At 44.8% G+C, this 21211-nt stretch overlaps 1 protein-coding gene across 4 annotated transcripts in view; it reads left to right on the forward strand.

Annotated features, from left to right (window-relative positions):
- LOC148111617 (maestro heat-like repeat family member 5) overlaps positions 1-16066 on the forward strand; it is a 41399-nt gene extending 25333 nt beyond the window's left edge. For all 4 annotated transcript variants that reach the window (XM_087880826.1, XM_087880824.1, XM_087880823.1 and 1 more), the window contains 14 exons: positions 5790-5908; positions 6244-6393; positions 6593-6747; positions 8351-8498; positions 9889-10040; positions 10401-10538; positions 11051-11165; positions 12072-12215; positions 12959-13135; positions 13680-13829; positions 14081-14206; positions 14538-14640; positions 15595-15660; positions 15780-16066. In XM_087880826.1, coding sequence (XP_087736952.1) covers positions 5790-5908; positions 6244-6393; positions 6593-6747; positions 8351-8498; positions 9889-10040; positions 10401-10538; positions 11051-11165; positions 12072-12215; positions 12959-13135; positions 13680-13829; positions 14081-14206; positions 14538-14640; positions 15595-15660; positions 15780-15943 — 1907 coding nt within the window. In that variant the 3' untranslated portion in view covers positions 15944-16066. The remainder of the gene's footprint in view (positions 1-5789; positions 5909-6243; positions 6394-6592; positions 6748-8350; positions 8499-9888; positions 10041-10400; positions 10539-11050; positions 11166-12071; positions 12216-12958; positions 13136-13679; positions 13830-14080; positions 14207-14537; positions 14641-15594; positions 15661-15779) is intronic.
- The last annotated feature ends 5145 nt before the right edge of the window (positions 16067-21211 follow it).

The raw sequence follows: 21211 nt of genomic DNA on the forward strand, positions 1-21211 counted from the left end.
TGTTTAGAATTCATGTAGATAAGTACCCCTCTCATATAAGCTTTACTTGCATCCCAAACAATTTCAACTGGGGTACCTTTATTCAAATTTATTTCAAAAAATTCTTTCAAATGCTTTTTAAGTTCTATTATATTTTTTTCATATCTAAACAGGTTCTCATTTAATCTCCAAGAACGTCTCTCAACCTTATCCATCTCGATTTCTATCCATACAGGACTATGATCAGTCAAAATTCTTGGAAAAATCTTTGTTCTTTTTGTCTTAACAAGTAGATCATTTGACAACAAGATAAAATCAATCCTAGAAAAAGATCTATGTCTATCAGAAAAAAAAGTGTAATCCAATTCATTTGGGTTATGTATTCTCCAAACATCTTTTAGTTCCATATCTTCTTTCATATCAAAAAAGGTCTGTGGTAATCTAATTCTAGACTTTGCCAAGCTCTTTTTATCTAATTTAGAATCAATTACTCCATTCCAATCTCCCATAATTAAAATAGATCTGTAGTCCCATTGCAATATTTTAGTATGTAACATCTTGTAAAAATAATCCTGTTGTTGGTTGGGAGCATAAATTCCAATCAAAAGAATTTGACCATTTGCTGTAAACAATTCAATTGCTACAAATCTACCATCTTGATCTACTTCTATAACTTTTGCTGTTAATTTTTTATTTACATAAATAACCACACCATTCTTTTTCTGCGAAGTTGAAGATATATAATGTGCTCCTAGTTTTGAGTTTATCAAATATTTTTGATCTTGAGTTGTAATGTGCGTTTCTTGTAAACATATTATATCATTATTAAATTGTTTCAAATATGTAAATAATTTTTTCCTTTTCTGTGCTGAATTCAACCCATTGACATTCCAAGATAAACACTTAAAGGTCATTAGCCTCTTCATGGAGCGCGGAGCAATATGCTTGAAGTTGATCCACAAGCTTCGATCTCGCTCCTCCCATAGCGCCAATCTCTTGTGCAGTGCTCTTAACTGCCTTCTTGTCTTGTCTTTCCTGTTGTTGTTGTTGCTTCTGTTTAAGTAGCTTGGATTGAGCTCTAGTTATACGTTGATCTTTAACTTCAGTCAACTGAATCAGATCCAAAATTGGAGAAGAATCCAGCGATGGCTCACTCAGAATACCTCCTTCTGCACCTTGCACGTTTTCTAATTCCTGCTTAGACTGTTCTTTCAATTGCCTCTCTTCACTCTCCTTAATCTCCAGAACTGTAGATGTACGTGGAGATGGTGTTCTTTCCATAAGAATAGTACTGTAAAAGTGTTGCGCCTTCTCCACGGTATTCAACCGATATCCTTCTCCCTTATATCTGAAAATTACCCCAGCTGGTGCATCCCACCGGAAGGGTATCTGTAAATTTTTCAATTCCTTAACAAGAAAACCAAATTCTTTTCTAGCTTTCAGCATTTTAGGAGGTAACTCTTTAAAAATTACAAGCCGTGAGCCCCCCACTTGTATAGAGGTGTGAAAAGATTTTTGCAGGATATCATTTCTAATTTCTCTCTCAGTAAAGTATATGACCACATCTCTGGGTAATTGTCTTTGCCTGGCCACCCAAGAGTTCACTCTGTAAATTTTATCTATTTTATGAAATACCAAATCAGGATTAACTTGTAAAATCTTAGCCAGGGCTTCAGAGCAAACTTGTCTCAAGTCCTGTCTTTCCTCCTCTCGAATTCCCCGAAGCCGTATGGCAAATTCCATCGCCCGGAATTGTATCATAACAATCTCATCTTCAATTCTCTGCATTTTATTGTCAACTTCATCAATTTTATAATCATTGTCTTTCATCCTAACATTAACTTCTGATTTAAATTCTTCAACTTTAAAATCAACTTTCCCAATAAAATCTGCCAGGCCAGACGCCACTTCTGATATTTTTTTGGTCACCATAATTTGATTCTGTTTCACCATGTCTTTAATTTCATTAATTTCCTGCAAAAATTCCTGATGTGATTTTTGAAGTTCCTGTTGTGATTCTTGAAATTTATCATCCAAAGTTTTAGAAATAAATTCTTTTAAATCTGCCACATCAAATTCTTTTTTCTGAGTTTGTAACTGTTGAGCAGGGGGAAGTTGCGTTTGCTGTTTGTGTGTGGGGGATCCCCCCCCTAATGCCTTCCCTTCCTGCTTCTTTGAAGCCATCCTGGCTCGTGATCTAGTTTTTCTAAAGAGGGAGGTTCCTTTTCCTTTCCCTCCTGCACAAAGACTTCTAAAAAAGTCCCCCAGATTTGATCAAACAAGGGTTAAAATAAAGCAAAGTCCAATATTGAAAAGGGAAAAAATTTCCCAGTTATTTCTCTTATAACAAGCGAGGCAGCTTAGTAGCAACTTGGAGACTTTGTAGCAAAACAAAGTAACTTCACCAATCCACACTCACTGGCTCGTTAACTCTGAAGCTAGGCGCCATGTTTTTTCAAAGCACTTTCACTCATTTGCATTTTCTCAGATTGAAAAGTCAACAAAGTGCTAATACTTGCGTTTCCAAATTTCAGGATTCAGGTAGTTTCGCTGTTTATTTAAAGCTGGTTCTTTCGCTTTAAGTTTCCTGCAGCCGGCTTGTTCTGCAGAAGCAGAATCGTCCCACGCCGCCCGGAGTCTCAGCAGGTTGGAAGGGAGCCGCGCCTGTTTCCTCCCCAGAAACGATTCCCTGGGGGGTTACAGGGGCTCGACCTGTGCCCTGCTATCTCTCCTCCAACAATCCTCAGGATTTTGAAGTTTTCGAGCCGCTTCTCGATCGCGAAGCAGCTCTACAGGCGGCGGGGCTGGCGGAGCTTCAAAGAGCGCCGCCGTCGCCGAAGACAAGGAAACCGGAAGTCCTCAGGTAGGTACATTGTTATTAACTTAATTAGGGTACTCCTAAACTGGCCTTTGCTAAGAACGTCCTCAATCTGATGGAGGTACGTTCGCTGAGGTCGACCCCTTCCATCTCTCCCATCCACACTCGTCCTGTATACTTCTTTCGTCTATCTCCTTTTGTTCATCCTCTTTATATGTCCAAACCATCTCCTCGACACTACATCTTCTTTCACTCCACAACGTTCCCTAAAATTAACTTAATAAACTTTACTTAAAGTTTTAAGTCTTAGTTAAACTATAGGTACGTTGAATAAAACTTGATCTCATACTTAATAACGATATTATTTATTGATAAAATTAAATTTCTTACAATTGACCTTACAATATCCATAAAATTAAATCATGACAATGACTGACAAACACTAATGTGAACAATGGCCTTGCATCTCCTTGGAAAGTTTGAGTAAGTCAGGTTTGTATGTTGTTTTTAATTTTAGGCACGATTCCAGGTTCTCATCAATAAGACAACTTCTCAATTTACTCTTGATAAGGTTCATGCTTGAAAATGATTGTTCGCATAACTATGTAGACCCGAATAAGGAAAAAAAAAAGGAAAAAAAAAAGAAGACATTTTGACTGTTCTGTCTTTCACTGTTTTAGCAGACAATGGTAACTCTTTAATTTTTTTTAGAATATCGGCTTTGTTCTTAAAATCCCGAAATAGCTCTTCGGATGCATTTATAAAACAACTTTTTATGTATTCGCCGTCTGTATATGGTTTTCCTCTCTTAGCAATCTTTTGACTAACCACAAAACTTGCAATATTAACATTGTTGGAAGATTGAATCCAGTAATTAAATACAGAACTTGATTTTTCTTGACTCTTCTGAAGTTCCTCAACTGCTTTCTTCCTTGCATCACCGACAGGATATTTACTACTGAATGGCACGTGTTTAGTTTTAAAGTGTCTCTCCAAATTTGATTTCTTGTTATGCACCAATTTTTCCTGACAAATAAGACAGGTCGGAAGGCCATTTAAGTTTTGAACAAACGCGAAAGTCTCGGTCCATTCAACTTTAAATTCATGGTTTTCGTCTTCCGTTTTTCTTTGCTTCTTCTTTGTAGCCATGTCAAACAGGGCACCTAAAAAAATGTTTCATTTTATAATAATAAAGCCACCAACACAAAATAATTACAATTCTTAAATTGATGACAAAAATACCTGTAGGATTTGCAGCTGGTTGGAAAAATACAGGTAACTTTATGCTCCGAGTAGTTACTTTTGTCACCCGCGCGTGATTGGCGGATGCGACTAGCACTAACCACTGCACAAGGAGATTGCTGACTGACTGGCTGACTCAACTCATGCATGAATCGCGTGCGCCTCTCCCACGCTGCGTATCCAATGGCCCACCTGCGCCGCGTCTCCCGTTTCCCGTCTCTCGCCTGCAAGACACCCCCACTTCTTCTAATGCCACTTCTTCAGAATAGACTCGCCCAGGCCGAAAACCGACTTCTGCGCATGGGCCACGAAGTTTCAATCACAGTGTGCGTGCGCGCCCGCAGGTGGTATTTTGTGGAAGAGCCACACTCAAGGGGCCAAAGAGCCGCATGTGGCTCGCGAGCTGCAGTTTGCCGACCACAGAGTTAGGCTAGGCATCTGCCACCAGCCAGCCTGGGCTTGTGAGTCTTGGCACATGGATTGGGTCTTAGCGTGTTTTGCAAAGCCACCTTTTAGTCATTGGATGGCTGCATGTATTGCAGGGAGCCAGAAAACGGGTTAACCAAGTTACGGGTTGAGTGGGCATTGTTAAGGAAAGAGCTAAAGAGGGTTTATAATTGCAATACATTATTTGTTAATTTTATAGTTTCAACCCCATTTTACGTGTCTTCTAATTTTTAATTGGGAGCCGTCCACAATCGGTTGAAAGACAGGCACTTATATCAATGGTTTACCTAAAGAAAAGGATCGGTTAAATTTGGCTAGTTAAAAGCTTAACCCAGTGGCAACTTTAAGCCATGTGGATTTCAATGCCCAGAATTCCCCAGGCAGCACACAATCAATTCACAACCTAATGCTTCATTTGCACATCAGACCAAGGTAGTCTGGGTTAAATCCGGTTAGATTCATTCATTCGTTTGTTCATTCGTTTGTTGGTTCATTCCTTCATTCCTTCATTTATGTAATTTGTCTCTTATGTAGCCCTATATTTCCCCTCCATTTACAGTCCCATCTATTGTGTTAACCTAGAAAAGGGGTTACAGGTAGTCCTTGACTTACAACAATTCATTTAGTGACCATTCAAAGTTTAACCGGCACTGAAAAAAAGTGACTTGTGATTGTCTTTCACACTTACGACCGTTGCAGCATCCCCATGCTCACAGGATCAAAATCTGGACACTTGGCCACTGACTCCGATTTATGACGGTCGCAGTGTCCCAGGGTCATGTGATCCCTTTTGTGACCTTCTGCCAAACAAAGTCAATGGGGAAGACGGATTCACTTAACAACCGGGTTGCTAACTTAACTGCTGCGGCAATTCACTTAACCACGTTGGCAAGAAAAAAAATCGCAACCTGAGGCAAAACTCGCTTCATAACTGTCTTGCTTAGGACTCAGTTGTGGCCGTAAGTCGAGGACTGCCTGTAATTGGACCACTAAAGAGGTCATTGTACCTGTTTCGTTCCTGATCAGTGAGATAAGAGAAAGGAGGGGGGCAGAGAAAGAGGGAGCGAGGGGGGAGGAGGAGGACTGGTGTCTCTGAGCTTTGTTGTTTTCTTGTGAAGGTTTCATGACCCAACTAGGTAACGAGAAAACCACCAAGCCCAGAGAGCACCAGGGACCCCTCAGGTCAGCCCTGAGCTACAGATCTTCTCTTCTGTTGGAACGACTAAACCGGCCGTCAGACGAAGGATGTTCAGAAGTTCCGAATGCCAAAATCTGACCTTCTCTTGTTTTCCTCCCTCCAAAGCCAAAGAAATGGATGAGAAACCTAGAAACAAGAAGGGGAAGGTCGTCACTTGGCTGAGGGAAGACTTCTCCTTTTCGGGCCCAACAATATTTTATAATAACGTCTCCAAAATGGCTACGGTACGTTTTCGTTCAGCATTTTGCCTGGCTTCTTATTGACCTTCCTTTCTCTCCTCCTCTTGACCTGGAGATACTCAAAAAAGTCAATATCACAGTGGGGACGGCAGGCTCCAAAGGCCGGAGGGTGGATATCCATCCCCCACAATGTCTAGGAGCAGGCGATCTCGGCTGCCATGTTGGCTTCTTTCACCCACATCCTAATATCACGTGGTGGATGTCATGGAATACGGCCTGCCTCTCTACATGGGGTGCTGTCCCCAGATACGGGTCAAAGTCTCTGGCTTGTCAAAACCCTGATGCATCTCTTCATGGTCTCCTTTTCTTCTTTCCGATAGGCCTTTGGCGAGCATCTGAGCCCGTCTCAAATAAACGACCTGATCTTAAAAGCCCTGGCAGCTCTGACACACCTGGACAAAAACATTTCACACACTGCGGGACTCCTGCTCAATTCGTTCTTGGAAGAATGTGGGATGGACATGGAGGAGGTAAGAAAATGGCACGGTTTGGAGCAAAAGGGATAGAGGAGATTTTGTAGAAAAGAAAGATGAGAATGGGTGAGACCTTGTTGACTTGGTGACAACACTTCAGCTGGATTTAAGAAGGCTAGGGTTGGATGGAGACCACCAGGTAATCTTAGGGCTGTTGAGAAAGTTGGTCATCCCTTGGATTTCTCTTTTGCCATAGCTGCCCATGATCCTCAAGGAGATCTACCGACGTCTCCCGAAGATCTTGGACCCTGCCACCAAACAACAAACGCTAAAGGCAGTGTGTCACCTGGCGTCCAAACGGGTGAACAAAGTCGTGGATATTCTCCTCGAGTGCTCGGTGGCGTGCGATGGGTAAGAAGAACCTCAAGGAGATGTGCCTCCTGTTTTCTTGTACTCTACAGAGATTCTCAACCATTTGCGATAGGGGTGAATATCTGTAGCTTGGGGTGGGCAGGTCATGTGCTGATTGGGGGGGAGGTTGCATTGGGTTGGTTGAGGGCCAGTGCAGTCGCTGGTTGGCTGTGCAGTCGATCTGAATTCTGAGAGCTTCCTAGGCTGGTTGTCTCCACCATCCAGGTCATGATTGTCCCAAAGGTGCTTTTCCAAAAGGCAGCTGGACCTCCTTGGTTTTTTAACTTTCTTGGTCGCCACACTGTAGAAACAATGCAGAGACTCTGAAAGAGTGCAGAGAAGAGCAACGAAGATGATTAGTGAACCGGAGCCTAAAACATATGAAGAAGAGTTGCAGGAATTGGGTCTCTCTAGTTCAATGAAAGGAAGGATTGAGGGGGGACAGGATAGCAGTGTTCTGATATCTGAGGGGCTGCCACAAAGAGGAGGGGGTCAACCTATTTTCCAAACCACCTGAGGGCAGGCAAGAAGCAAAGGATGGAGACGAATCAAAGAGAGAAGCAACCTACAATGTGCAGAACTTTCCTAGCAGTGCAAACAATTAACCAGTGGAACAACTTGCCTCCAGAAGTTGTGGGTGCACCATCACTGGAGGTTTTCAAGAAGAGATTGGACAGCCATTTGTCTGAAATGGGATAAGATTTCCTGCCTGAGAAGCGGTTTGGAGTACAAGACCTCCAAGGCAGGGGTGAAATCCTCTGGTTTGGTCTGGTTCGCCCGAACCGATAGTAATAATTGCTACTGTTTGCCCGAACCGGTAGTAAGAAAAAACGCTTTAAAACGTACGACAATCAGCTGTGCCGGGCAATGTCGGAACCTTTTTGTAATTTCTAATTTCAGCATTTTTTTACTACCAGTCAGCTGTGAGAAAATCAGCTGTGCCTGATTGTCTGTGAGGTTCCTGTTTGTTGCAGGGGCCATTTTGTGTAAAGTCCAGCTGCCTCTGCATTGTATGTGAGTCAGTTGTGTAGCTTTTGTGTTACTTTTGTGTAAAGTGTGATCGTTTGCTTTTGAGCTCTCTGTGATTCAGTGAGGTTCTGCACTGTGTGTGAATCAGTTGTGCAGCCACGCCCACCCGGACACATAACCACCAAGCCACGGCCGCCTGGTCATATGACCACCAAGAAACGCCCACCCGGTCACATGCCCACCAACCAACGCCCACAGAACCGGTTGGGAACATTTTTGAATTTCACCACTGCTCCAAGGTCCCTTCCAACTCGGTCCTTCTGTGAAAAGCACCTTTGGGTTAATTCTGTAGACACACTGCTCCTAGAAACCTCCCCTCCCTTGACCAGTTCTGGGTTCTCTGGCACTTCCGGTGGCGCAGAGGCCCTCCTTTGAATGGCTACTAGACAAACGGTTGCAAGTCGAGAACTACCTGTAGCTATATCTTTTTCCATGCCTTAAAGCAGTTCATTTGGCCATCGGTTCTCTAACCCTTTCTTCCGTTGGGGGGGTTAATCTATCTGGAATGGCCGTCTCTTTGAAAATGGGGAAAGAATCTGATTTTTTTCCCCAATCCATTTTTCCACCTGCACAGAAGTGCCAGGGAACTGTGGAGGGCGCTGGCTGCAGACCCCTATGCTAACCTGAAGATCATGAAGCCCCTCCTCAAAAGGCTTGATGACCACGATCCCAGCACCGAAGCTATTGGGAGGGGAACAAGCAAATCCATCATGCCCATTGCGGTAAGCCCTCAACCGGTGGCTCTCCTTTCCTGAGATCTGCAGGTGGGCCAGGCCTGAGGAAAGGGGAAGGGGCTGAGCAGAAGAGTCACCCTCGGGGGTCTCCTCATCAGGAGCAGGCACGCCCTGGCTGGAGGGAGGCAGAGGGCAAGCTGGTGGGGGCTGAAATCGGAGCAAAATTTGACGTAAGCCCCCCTTCCCCCCAAAATGCCCCATTGAAAGTAGAGGCATCTGTGGGCTTCCTCACCAGAACAGCTTTGATATTCATCCATCCATCCATTCATCCACCCATTCATCCAGCCAGCCAGCCAGCCAGCTCTATCATCTATCCACCCATCCATCCATCGGTTCATCTATTCATTAATCCATTCATTCATGTATCCGTTCATTGATTTATTCGTTTATTCATACAATCCTTCATTTATTCATTCCTTTACTCATCCAATCATTCATAATTCAATTGATTCCTTTATTCATTTCTTACGTTATTTCTTACAGAAATAACTAAAAAAGAGTTCGATTTAAGAAAATACATGATAGGAACCAACAAAGGCAAACACCCAACGGAGTACTTTGTGTCATATCTTATTTTAAATATTCTTAATCTGTATTTTTATTATGTGTTATATTGTTTTATTACGTTGTTGTAAACTTCCCAGTGTCAGATTGCTCAGATGGCCGGTGGAGAAATTTAATTAATTAAGACCAATAGATTTGTAGTCCAGGTTTGAACTGTGGGGTCCTTGGTGCTTACTGAGCTTGGTGGTTTTCTTGCAGATGTTTCCCGACCCAACCAGTCTAACCCTACCTCTAAGCCTAACTCTTCCAGCACTGAGGATGTTACCTAGCTGGGTCATGAGACATCTGCCACCAAAAAACACATGCTCAGACAGCACCCAGGGCCCCTCCAAGGACCCCTAAGAGGTGGAGAGTCAAGAGCCCACTTAGGAATGAAGACAAACAGAGAAACGTGAGGTTACCGATCTCTTTGTCCCCAGTTCTGTCTCACTTGTGCTACTCGTTGTCTCCCTTTTGTCCTGTATCTACACCCCACTGGCCTCTCAAAGTCTGGAGGGGGTGTAGAATGGGAGTTTCAGAAGTCCCACTTCTAGCAACCTTTTGCTCCGTGTCTCAGACATGGACTTTCCTGGCTCAGGTTTCATGGACATGAGGATTTTTTCTTTCTCTGGGCACAATGAGAATGTATCTGCCGAACAAAACTCTGCATTGGCGACAAGAAGGGCATCCAGCCAGGAAAGCCTCAGCTCCATTCAGTTGCCCAGACTCCACCCCGCAAGGGATTAGGGGGTCGTTAAAAGAAGAAATAGATGATGATGAGGAATCTAAGTAACCTGATGAGCCCGAGCTGACTCTCCTCTCCTCCTGTTTCTAGGCCACCAATGCGCTCTCCTTCCTCCTCTCGCTTCCTGAGGCAGCAACCATTGTCCAGCATAAGTTCTCCAGCCTGCTCCTGGCGCTCGTGACGCACATCTATTTTCTGCTGGGAGCAGGCAAGAGCGGGTCAGAACAGACCTACCATCTGGGGTAAGGAATCTCCTGGGCCCAATCTGGATCCTTTCTCCATTTCTGCAAAGCTCAGGAAACAGTCGTTAAGTGAACTTTGTCCCATTTTGCAACCTTTCTTGCCAGAGTGGTTAAGTGAATCATTGCACTGGTTAAGTCCCATGGTCGTTAAGTGAATCTGGCTTCCCCGTTGACTTTGCTTGTCAGAAGGTCCCAAAAGGGGTTCGCGTGACTCTGAGACACTGCGACCGTCATAAATATGGGTCAGTTGCCGAGAGTCTGAATTCTGACCACATGACCATAGGGATACTGTAACGGTCGGAAGTGCAGGGGGATCAGCTGAATGATTGGCACCAACTCTTCTGCCTTTGTTTCATTTAGCAACGCAGTCAAAGCCGTCAAACACCTCATCTTGCGCACCGGCTATCAGGAGGAGTTCAAGGACTTAGATATGGTTCAATGTTGGGCGATGCTGATGAGTCCTGAAAGTGTGTTTGAAGGCATTTTCCACCTGGTCCGGTAAGAAATTAAAAGTCAAAAGAGCTTGGCTGCGAGGGTGAGAGAGGGAGGGGAGGCAGAGGGAGAGGAGGAAGAAGAGGAGGCAGAGAGATAGGGGGAAGGGGAGAGAGAGGGAAGGGGAGAGGGAGAGGGGAGAGGGGAGAGGGAGAGAAAGAGGGAGAGAAAGAGGGAGAGAGACACACAGAAGGCAAAAGTGAGAGAGAGGAAAGATTAGAGGGGAGGAGAGGGAGGGGAGAGGGAGAGGGAGAAAGAGAGAGGGAGGGTGAGAGAGAGAGGGAGAGGGAGAAAGAGAGAGGGAGGGTGAGAGAGAGAGAGGGAGGGTGAGAGAGAGAGGAAGGGTGAGAGAGTGAGGAAGGGGAGAGGGAGAGAGGGAGGGTGAGAAATTCTCTAAATGGAGTAATTCATTGAGTAATTCATTTATCGATCATTCAGCTCATGATTTCTCTAGCTTGGTGATTTTCTTCTCCCTAACCAGCAGATCTTGTCTGATCTCTCCATATTTATTCTCTTAGGATCTTGTTCAACTATTCGAAACATGAGCTGAAGGTCATGCTCCGACAGGCTGAGACCTACGTGCGCCACCCCGATTTAAGACACAAAACCATTGGGATGGTTTTCTTTTCGGAGGTGAGGAGACCTTGAGATGCACCCCAACCTTCTGGAGCTCAAGGAAAGTTGCCCAGGGTTCAACAGAACTTTATGGTTAGAAACTAGAAGTTGTGGGTTCTCCATCACTGGAGGTCTTGAAGAAGAAACTAGACAGCCATTTGTCTGACATGGTAGAGGTCTCCTGCTTCACCAGGGGGTTGGGCTAGAAGACCTCCAAGGTCTCCTGGTATTCTGTTAATCAGTGGAATGGCTTGCCTCCAGAAGTTGTGGGAGGGAGGGAGGGAGGGAGGGAGGGAGGGAGGGAGGAAGGAAGGAAGGAAGGAAGGAGATTGAGGGAGGGAGGATGGGAGAAAGGGAGGAAGGAAGACTCAATGACCCCAAATTCCTTTTACTTTTTGCATTATTTTTTGTATTCTTGCAACTATCATTTACACTACCTATCAGACAGTCACAAAAGGGATGACGTAACCTCGAAACACTGCGACCGTCATATATATATATATTTATATGCCGCCATTCTCCCGAGGGACTCAGGGCGGCTTACAAAAACAATATCCAATACAAATCACAATAAATTAAAATCAACAACCCAATTAAAACAATTTAAAATTATAACAATGTACACCCATAACGGATCAGTTAAGTTGACGAAAGAGCCACATCTTCAACTCAAATATGGACCGGCAAGTACCCAAATTTTGATCACATGACCATGAGGATGCTACCATGGTCATAATTCTGAAAAATGGACGTATCTCTTTTGTCAATGCCGTTGTGACTTTCAGCGGTCACTAACCGAGGACTGTGTTTATTTTCTTTTTCTCTCCCCGTAATGGCTGAAAGTGGCATCTTTAGTCGAGGCTCTCAGGGAAGTTCTCTTCCTTGGCTTGGCTAACGCTCCATATCTCCACTCTTCTTCTTCAGCTGCTGTTTCACCCGGAAATTTGCCAATTCTTTGTCATCCAAGACATCCTCCAGGTGCTGAAGGAATGGATGACCCAGCCATATCCGCTGATACAGACTTTCAGCGTTAGAGGACTGGGGAACCTCATCCAACACCCGTTTGAGGTAAGAGATGGGGGGCAGGAAGGGAGTGGCTTCCAAGGTAGTAGCAGGTGTGACCTCGCTCTCTGGGAAGTCTACAAGGCTGGGAAGGAGAGAAGAAGGAGAAGAAGAAGGCAACCAGCAGAAAGAGGACAGCTAGAGTGGTGTCTCTTCTACAAAGATGGCTGCAACCCTGGAAGATCTGAAGGTGCAAGTAGAGGCCAGATCCTCTTGGAGGACATTTGTCTGAAATGGTATAGGGGTTCTGGCTTGAGCAGGGGTTGGACTCGAAGACCTCCAAGGTCCCTTCCATCTCTGGTATCCTGTTAAGGACCAGGGGAGACCTGAGAGCAGTCTTCCAGTATTTGAAGGGCTGCCCCAAAGAAGAGGGGGTCAACCCATTCTCCAAAGCCCCTGAAAGCAGAACGAGAAGCAGCGGACGGGAACTCATGAAGGGGAGAAACAACCTGGAACTAAGGAGAAATTTCCTGACCCTGAGAACAATTCATCCTTGGAACGACTTCCCTCCAGAAGTTATGGGTGCTCCATCACTGGAGCTTTTCAAGAAGAGTTTAGATAACCATTTGTCCAGCAGAGTCTAGGGTCTCCTGCTTGAGCAGGGGGTTGGACTGGAAGACCTCCAAGTTCCTTTTCAACCCTCTTCTTCTATGCTCTGTGGCCTTCTCTTGCGTTTGTCATGATCGCTGTGAGACTCAGAGAACTCCAGTGACCGTTTAATTGCTCGTTTCTTTCCCTGCTTCCTCCAGAAGAACATCTTGGAACCCCTCTTGATGCCAGTGCTAAACTGCGCTTGTCACGAACAGAAGACGGTGGCAAAAGAAGCTATAAGGACCCTGCATTTCCTCCTCAGGAACCTCGATATCAAAACCCATGCGGTGAAGGCAGTCAACCTCATTCCGCTCCTTCTAAAACATTTTCATGATGTAAGTCAACCAAATCATAACAAACTGGTTTTCCACCTCTCCCTCCCTCCCTCCCTTCCTCCCTCTCTCCCTCTCTTCCCTCCCTCTCTCCCTCTCTTTCTCCCCCTCCTCACTCCCTTCCTCCCTCTCTCTCTCTCTCTCTCTTTCACTCTCTCTCTCTCCCTCCTCCCTCCCTCCTTCCCTCCCTCCCTCCTGCACTCCCTTTCATTCTCCCTCTCCCTCTATCTCTCTCTTTCTCCCATAAAGATGGGAGAAAGTCCAGAAGGAGCTGCTGAGATTGAACAACTGTGGTCTAGATCAGGATTTCTCAACCTTGGCAACTTTAAGAGGTGAGGACTTCAACTCCCAGAACTCTCCAGCCAGCATACTGGAGTTGGGGTCCCCATCTTTGGGGCAACCATGACCTGGATGATTGACCATCTCCATGGACATTGAACTGGGAATAGGTGTGCTCTGAACTTGTGTGTTCTCCTGCAAACTTCAAGAAACTTCTGCATGGCTATTCTGCTATTGGAGGGACTAACCTGTCTCTCTTCCTTCGTAGGACGACATCGAACTGAGGAATACCTCCATCACCATTTTTGGCTTGCTCCTGAAAGGACTGAAGGAGTTACGGAACAGTAATATGGCCGAAAACATCCTGAACAGCCTTATTCCCCTCCTCATACAACTGTCAAATGATCGGACAAAAGAGGTGAGTTGAAGGGCTGGCTAAGCTGAGCTCCTGCTCTGATCATGCTACCTTCACAGAGACCACTCTGTACCCCCATCTTCACTCAGAGCAACGTGGTTGTACCACGTGGACACTCTGGAGAATGCAAAGACATTGTAGACAATCCTGAAGTTGTGGGGTCCTTGGTGCTCCCTGAACTTGGTTGTTTCCTTGAAGACTTGTTTCATGACCCAACTAGGTGACAGGATCTCCCTCTTTCCTCCCTCGGCCAGGTCTCCAGGAAGACCCTCGACTCCTGCGTGTCCTTTATGAACTGGGGGGGCTTTCCCAGCAACTTGTTTGACTATGAAATGTACACCAGTCTTCATAGCATGTACTCCAACATCTGCTACGTGGTTGTAAGTAGGAGCCAAGCTGGCCTCTTTTCTTCCAGATTAGAGTAAACTAACCATTTATTTCTTTATTTTGTCCTGCCTTTCTTATTTTGATAAATAGTTCAAGACGGTGGGCATCCCTAATACTTCTTCTTTTCTTCACAACAACCCTGTGAGGTGGGTTGCCCTGAGAGAGAGGGACTGCACCAAAGTCACCCAGCTGGCCATCGTGACTAAGGAGGGACTAGAACTCCCAAAGTCACCCAGCTGGTTTTGACCAAGAAAGCGGCCCCTTGGTTAAAAAAAAAAAAAGCTCTATAGTTCATTGGCTTCTTTGTTGCCTTGTTTTCCCCAGATGAATAAATGCAAGCAAAACCTTCCTGCGATGTTGGATCAGATGCTGGGATTCCTGAGGAGCCGGAACTCTTCCCATCGCGAGGCAGCTGCCCTCTTAATTGGTAATCACCAATGCCAACTCTGGAAGGAGGGCAGGAAAACCCAAGACAGGCGGGCGGCCTTGTCACCAAAAGAATCTATGCAGAATTAAGCCATGTCGCTTAATCAGACTGGAAGCTGCTCTTATACCGTGTGGCTTCTCCGGAACGGCTACGATCGCGCAACAGTTTCTCAGGCAGTTCCTGCCCTCTTTCTTAAGGGTATCGCTGCCGTTGTTAAGTGAGCCACATGGTTGTTAAGTGAATCTGGCTTCCTCCCGGATTTGGCTCAGCCGAAGATCGCAAAAAGTGATCTTTGACCCCCAAGACACTGTAAGCGTCATAAATACGAGTCGGTTTGCCAAGCATCCGGATTTTGATCTTGATGTGGCATCGCTTCTAAGTGTGAAAAGCAGTCGTAAGTTCCTTTTTTCAGTGCCATTGTAACTTTGAATGGTCACTAAATGAACTGTTAGAAGTCGAGGACTACCTGGCCTGTATCCCTCTCTCTTGTATAGGCAAACCCACAGCCGTGGCTTTTTCTCTGGAAATATTTCCAGCTGGCCTCCCATTCTAGTATTAACTGGATTCAAGGCTGCTTAGATTTTTTCCCAAGATGATGGTTGTTTGCACAGTCCTAGAACATAAAGTAATAGAGTTGGAAGGGACCTTAGAGGTCTTCTAGTCCAACCCCCTGCTAAAGCAGGAGACCCGATTCCATTTCAGAGCAGTGGCTGTCCAATCTCTTCGTTAATCTCTTCTTGAAAGCCTCCAGTGAGGCCTGGAGACAAAAACAGAGGAAGAACGGCTACCCCTCGTCCTTCTTATTATTAGACAGACCCAATCCCTGGAACCATCCCGTAAAGTCCCAAAGCGACTCTTCCAAGTGGAAACCAATGAATTGCGCGTTTTTTTCCTGAATCAGTCGATTTAGCCGTCTCTGTTAACCCCACCAACGTTTTCTTTTTACGTGCCCAGGCTGCTGCGCGCAATACATGCAACCGGAAGTGATGACTTCCAAACAAATGAAAGAAGTTTTCCTGGGTGAGTTTCAAAGTTCCCTCGCTTGAAACAAGGAGTTTTTCTCCAGAAGCTCTGTCGCTGATCAGGGCTGGTTCTCACGGTTGATCCCGGAAATCCTTTGTTTTCTGGATTCGTTTCAGGTCTCCAGGATCTGCAAGGCGATTCCGAAGCCTCAGTGGCTCAGGCTGCAGCTGACTCAATGCAAGAAATCTTTCGGCAGTGTGGCCATCTGATCAAGCCGGGTCTTGTTAGTAGTCAACTCCCCTCCAAAGGCATCAGGAGGATCTCCGAGACCAAGCAATAATAGTTTCACAGTTTCATAGTTTCCATTATTGTCATGGCACCTCATAGAATGAAATTAAGTGCCATCCTCACTGTATATTATACTTTTTAAAAACCCTATAAAAATAAAACAAAAACACACTTCCTTCACATTGTATGCAATTGAATTAAAAAACCCTCGTATTGTATTCATATTGCACTGTACGTAGAATTGTATAGTTACTGCTCTGGGATAGAAGCTGTTTTTCAGCCTATTTGTCCTTGTTTTTATTGCCCTGTACCGTCTGCCAGATGGTAATAGTTCAAAAAGAGGGGGGCCCAGGGTGAAATGGATCCTTAAGGATGCTTTGAACTTTCTAAAGCCAGCTATAAAGCTCTTCCAAAGTGGGGAAGGGGCAACCCATGACCCTCTGGGCACCTGCCTTCCAGCTGGTCTTTGGGGAAAGCGAGGAAGCGTGAAGATAATTCTTACATCGTGAAGGACCACGAAGGAACGTCGCAGAAACAAGACCTGGCAGGGAGATTGTGGAAACAGGCCCTGGAGACAGACAGAACAATTTAATGTCAGAGAGAGGAGAAGGTTCCACGAGAAGGTCACAGAGCCACAGGTGCTATTGGAGAAGGGTGGTAGCAACCATCAACCATCAACCATCGATGATATCTGGAACATCTCCACTCTTGCTCGTCTTCCAACAGAAATAGGAACGCCTAGAGTAGGGCAGATGCAGAGAGCTGAACACTCCGTGGGGGGAGATCTAATGTCCTCCAAAAAGATGCTCATTATTATCCACATAGATGGAGCATTGAATAAAAGCCTTCGGGAAAACCTCTGGATCCCAAAGGCGTCTTCCCATGGGCCCTGATCTCCTTTGGAAAGCATGCGACGTTTCTCAACTTAGTTTGTTAAGCCAGAAGGTGGCCGAGCACTGGTCCCCTCCTCATATCTGTTCCTGGCAGTCCTTTCAACTTTCAGCCCTGAATGAGCCCAGCCTCATAGGTTGTAAGTTGGACCGGTCATAAACCAGGTCATCCTGCGTCCGTGATCGCTTTAATGACTTTTAAAGGGATTAAGGGAGTTGTTCAGTACAGACATTGTCAATAATCATATATTCATGTGCGTCTCCTAGGGGAAATTGTTTTGAGAATAGAAGAAGAAGAATAGAATAGAGCTGGAAGGGACCTTGGACAGGGGTGAAATGTAAAATTTCTTACTACCGGTTCTTTGGGCGTGGCTTGGGGGGGGTAATGTGACTGGGTGGGCATGGCCAACTTTGTTTTTTTAACTTTTCAAAGCATTTTTTCTGCAAATGCAAAAAAATGCTTTGAAAAGCCTCTGCCGATCAGGCAACACAGCTGGGATTGTCAGAGGCTTTTAAAGCATTTTTTAAAAAAGCCTCTCTGCCAATCAGGCAACTCAGCTGGGATCGGCGGAAGCATTTTTTCGGCGGAAGAGGTTGTAGAAAAAATGCTTTCAAAAGTAAAAAAAAAAGCCTCTGATGATCGTGCGGGTCAGCTGGGCATGGTGTGTGTGTGGGGGGGGGATGCAGGGATTTTTGCTACCGGTTCTCCCAACCACCCGCCGCCATCGCTACCGGATCGGGCAATCTGGTCCGAACCAGGAGATTCACCCCTGACCTTGGAGGTCTTCTAACCGAACCCCTGCTCAAGCAGGAGAATTTACACAATCTAAGATAACTTTGTCCTCTTAAAAGCCTCCATTGATGAAGCACCCACAACGTCTGGTGGCAGGCTGTTCCACTGGTTAATTGTCTTCTTTCTTAGGAAGTTTCTCCTCAATTCCAGGTTGCTTCTCTCCTTGATGAGTTTCCGTGGTTTCTTCTCCTGCCTTCTGGTGCTTTCGAGAATAATTGGACCCCGTCTTCTTTGGGGTAGCCCCTCAAATACTGGGAAACTGCTATCATGTCGCCCCTAATTCTTCTTTTCTTTAGAAAAGAATAGCGTCTAATTATGGTAGATGCCCCAAAGTGGAGAAAGGCAGACCAAAAAGGCATAGAAATATCAGGACAGCTAGTTCTCAACTTATAACCGGTCATTTAGTGTCCGTTCGAAGCTACAATAGCACTGAAGAAAGTGTTTTACGTCCCTTTTTCACACTGATGACCGTTGAAACATGGTTGGTCCTCAACTTACGACCACAATTGAGCCCAGAGTTTCTGTTGCTAAGTGAGACATTTTTAAGTGAGTTTTGTCCCATTTTACGAACCATTCTTGCCACCATTGTTAGGTGAATCTCTGCAGTTGTTAAATCAGCAACAAGGTTGTTAAGTGAATTGGCTTTGCTGGTCAGACGGTCGCAAAAGGGGATCACGTCATCCTGGGACACTGCAACGGTCGTAAATGTGAATCAGTGGCCTAGTGTCTGGATCTGGATTGTGTGACCCTGGGAAATGCTGTGGAAAACAGCCCTAAGTCACTTTTTCCGTGCCCTTGTAACTTTGAATGGTCACTAAATGAACTGTTGTAAGTCAAGGACTACCTTACCCCAAGGCTTTCCTTTCTTTTCGTTCTCCACTTTCCGTTTCCTTTCTTTTCGTTCTCCACTTTCCGTTTCCTTTCTTTTCGTTCTCCACTTTCTGCCAAGTCTTTCCAAATTCTTCCAGCAGATGGTGGCATAATCTTACGAGTCTTTCCTCAGCCAAGTTCTGTAAAAAAATAATAATCAGAATTTGATTTTGGAATGTTGGAATTTCCCGATATATACGGCATACCTTGTTTGAACTTTCTGAACATGTCCCGGTCAGTTTCTCCACATGATGAGATGGAGGAATAAGACTGAAGAAGAAGGTTCGCAAAAAAGTCAGGAAAAAATCGAGATGGAAAAATTACAATCTTTTTGCCTGGGGAGGATAGTAGTAGTGAAAATGAATGACTAGACTTTTATTTAGGGACATGATTTGTTTTGAAAAGTTATATTAAGTAATCTTACGTTTGAATTGTTATGGGCTACTGACCAAACTTTCACTTTTGTCCTGAAGTATATTAACACTAAAGTTAATTTTAAGGAATGCTTTGCTGAAAATTTATATAAGCTTATAAAGAATGTTTTGTTGAAGAATAAATATAAACTTGTGGGGTATAAGGAAAATATAAGTGGTGCAAGGGTTGAGGGAAGGTCTTTTACAATATTTTTTATAGATATCAAATAGTGAAGATGTTATTTGATTATAAGCAGTGTATTTGTAGAGAATAAGATGAATAAGTTTATGCAAAGTTATTAAGTAAGGCATGTTCCCAGGAAGAATTAATATGAGTTTATGGGGTAATGACTAGAAATAAGGTTTTTACAATATAGTTTATTTAAGATTGGTTAAAATATTTTGTCAATGGTTAATATATGTAAGGGTTGGAGATGTGATGGTTAATTGTAATTGGGTGCTGATTGTGCAATGCTGGAAGAAAGAAGACTTGCGTATTATTGAAGAACGGACAAGAATGAAGTTGGATTCATTATTTTCAAACAATAATCGGTTTAAATAGTTATATTCAGATACGAACAAGGGGAGTTAAAGTGTAAAAGGGAGATAAATCTATAGATAGTTAGCTTATGTTTTTTTTATATGTTTGTTAAATGCTATAGCCTGTATTTGCTCTGGGAAGTCGGGGGGGGTGGGGGTGGGAGGGTTGGGCAGGAGGGGGGAGGAGGGAAGGGAAAATATGTGTAAAATTAAAAAAAACTTTTAATAAAAAAAAAGAAGTGGTTTGGAGTAGAAGGCCTCCAAGGCAGGGGTGAAATGCTACCAGTTTGGGCAGGTGAGCCCGAACCGATAGTAATAATTGCTACCTTTTGCCCAAACCGATAGTTTAAAAATGCTTTAAAAAGTACGACAATCAGCTGAACCAGGCTTTTTTAAAACTTTTTTTTAGCATTTTTTTACTACCAATCAGCTGTGAGAAATCAGCTGTGCCTGATTGTCTATGAGGTTCCTGTTTGTTGCAGGGGCCATTTTGTGTGAAGTCAAGCAGCTTTTGCATTGCGTGTGAGTCAGTTGTGCAGCTTTTGTGTTATTTTTGTGCAAAGTGCAATAATTTCTTTTTGAGCTCTCTGTGATTCTGTGAGGTTCCTGTTTGTTGCAGGGGCCATTTTGTGTGAAGTCAAGCAGCTTTTGCATTGCGTGTGAGTCAGTTGTGCAGCCACGCCCACCCAGTCACATAACCACCAAGCCACGCCCACCCGGTCAACTGCCCACCAAGCCACGCCCACAGAACCGGTAGGGAAAATTTTTGAATTTCACCACTGCTCCAACTTCCAACTGGGTCATTCTGGGAAAAGCGCCTTTGGGTTAATTTTGGAGACACGCTGCTCCTGGAAACCTCCCCCCCCTTGACCAGTTTTGGGGTCCCTGGCACTTCCGGTGGCGCAGAGGCCCTCCGTGAGGGACGGCCCACTGAACTCTCAGCCACGGAGGGTGCGGTGTGGCTTGCCAACTCCTCAGCAGATGTGGCAGGGGAACGGCCAACGTTTTACCTGCCTGGGCTTCCTTGGAAAGCAAACTTCGGGAGTGGACCAGGGTTTCCGTGCTTCGGAAGGCTTTCATTGCTGCAGAGAAGAAGCAGCAAAGGCCCAGGAGCAACGTAAGCTTCCTGCCATCAGATCAGTTGGCAACCCTGGCTCCTTCACAGGGAGATACCAACCCAGAGGAATATATGGGCGGTCCTCGACTTACGACACAAGTGAGCCCAACATTGCTGTTCTGAAGCAAGACAGTTGTTAAGTGGATTTCCCCCCATTTTACGAACTTTCTTGCCATGGTTGTTAAGTGAACCACTGCAGTTGTTGAGTTAGAAACAGTTGTTGAGGAAAGAAGGAAGGAAGGAATTAAGGAAGGAAGGGAGGGAGGGAAAGAGGGAAGGAGGGAAGGAGGGAAGGAGGGGAGAGGGAGGGGGAAGAGGATATGGGAATGACCTTTTAAAGATATTTTAGGACTTTTCTTGTCACATCTGTTAAGTGAATCACTGCAGCTCTCAAGTTAGAAACATGGTTGTTAAGTGAATCTGGTTTCCCCACTGACTTTCCTTGTCAGAAGGTCGCAAACTGTGATCGCTTGACTTTGGGACACAGCAACGGTCATAAATCTGAACCAGTGGCCAAGCGTCTGATGCTGGGCTTTTTTTCCCTGGCAGCCAGCAAACACTCTGCTGCCCATTGGGAGACTAAGGAGACTATTTTTATATTTATGTGTTTTATCTTGTGGCTGTTCACTGCTCTGAGTCCTTCAGGAGAAGGGCGGTATAGAAATTAAAAAAAAAAAAATTGGAGCAAAATTTGGCA

The sequence above is a fragment of the Pantherophis guttatus genome, chromosome 18 (genome assembly GCF_059756535.1).
Source record: "Pantherophis guttatus breed Tessera chromosome 18, ASM5975653v1, whole genome shotgun sequence".
NCBI lineage: Eukaryota > Metazoa > Chordata > Lepidosauria > Squamata > Colubridae > Pantherophis > Pantherophis guttatus.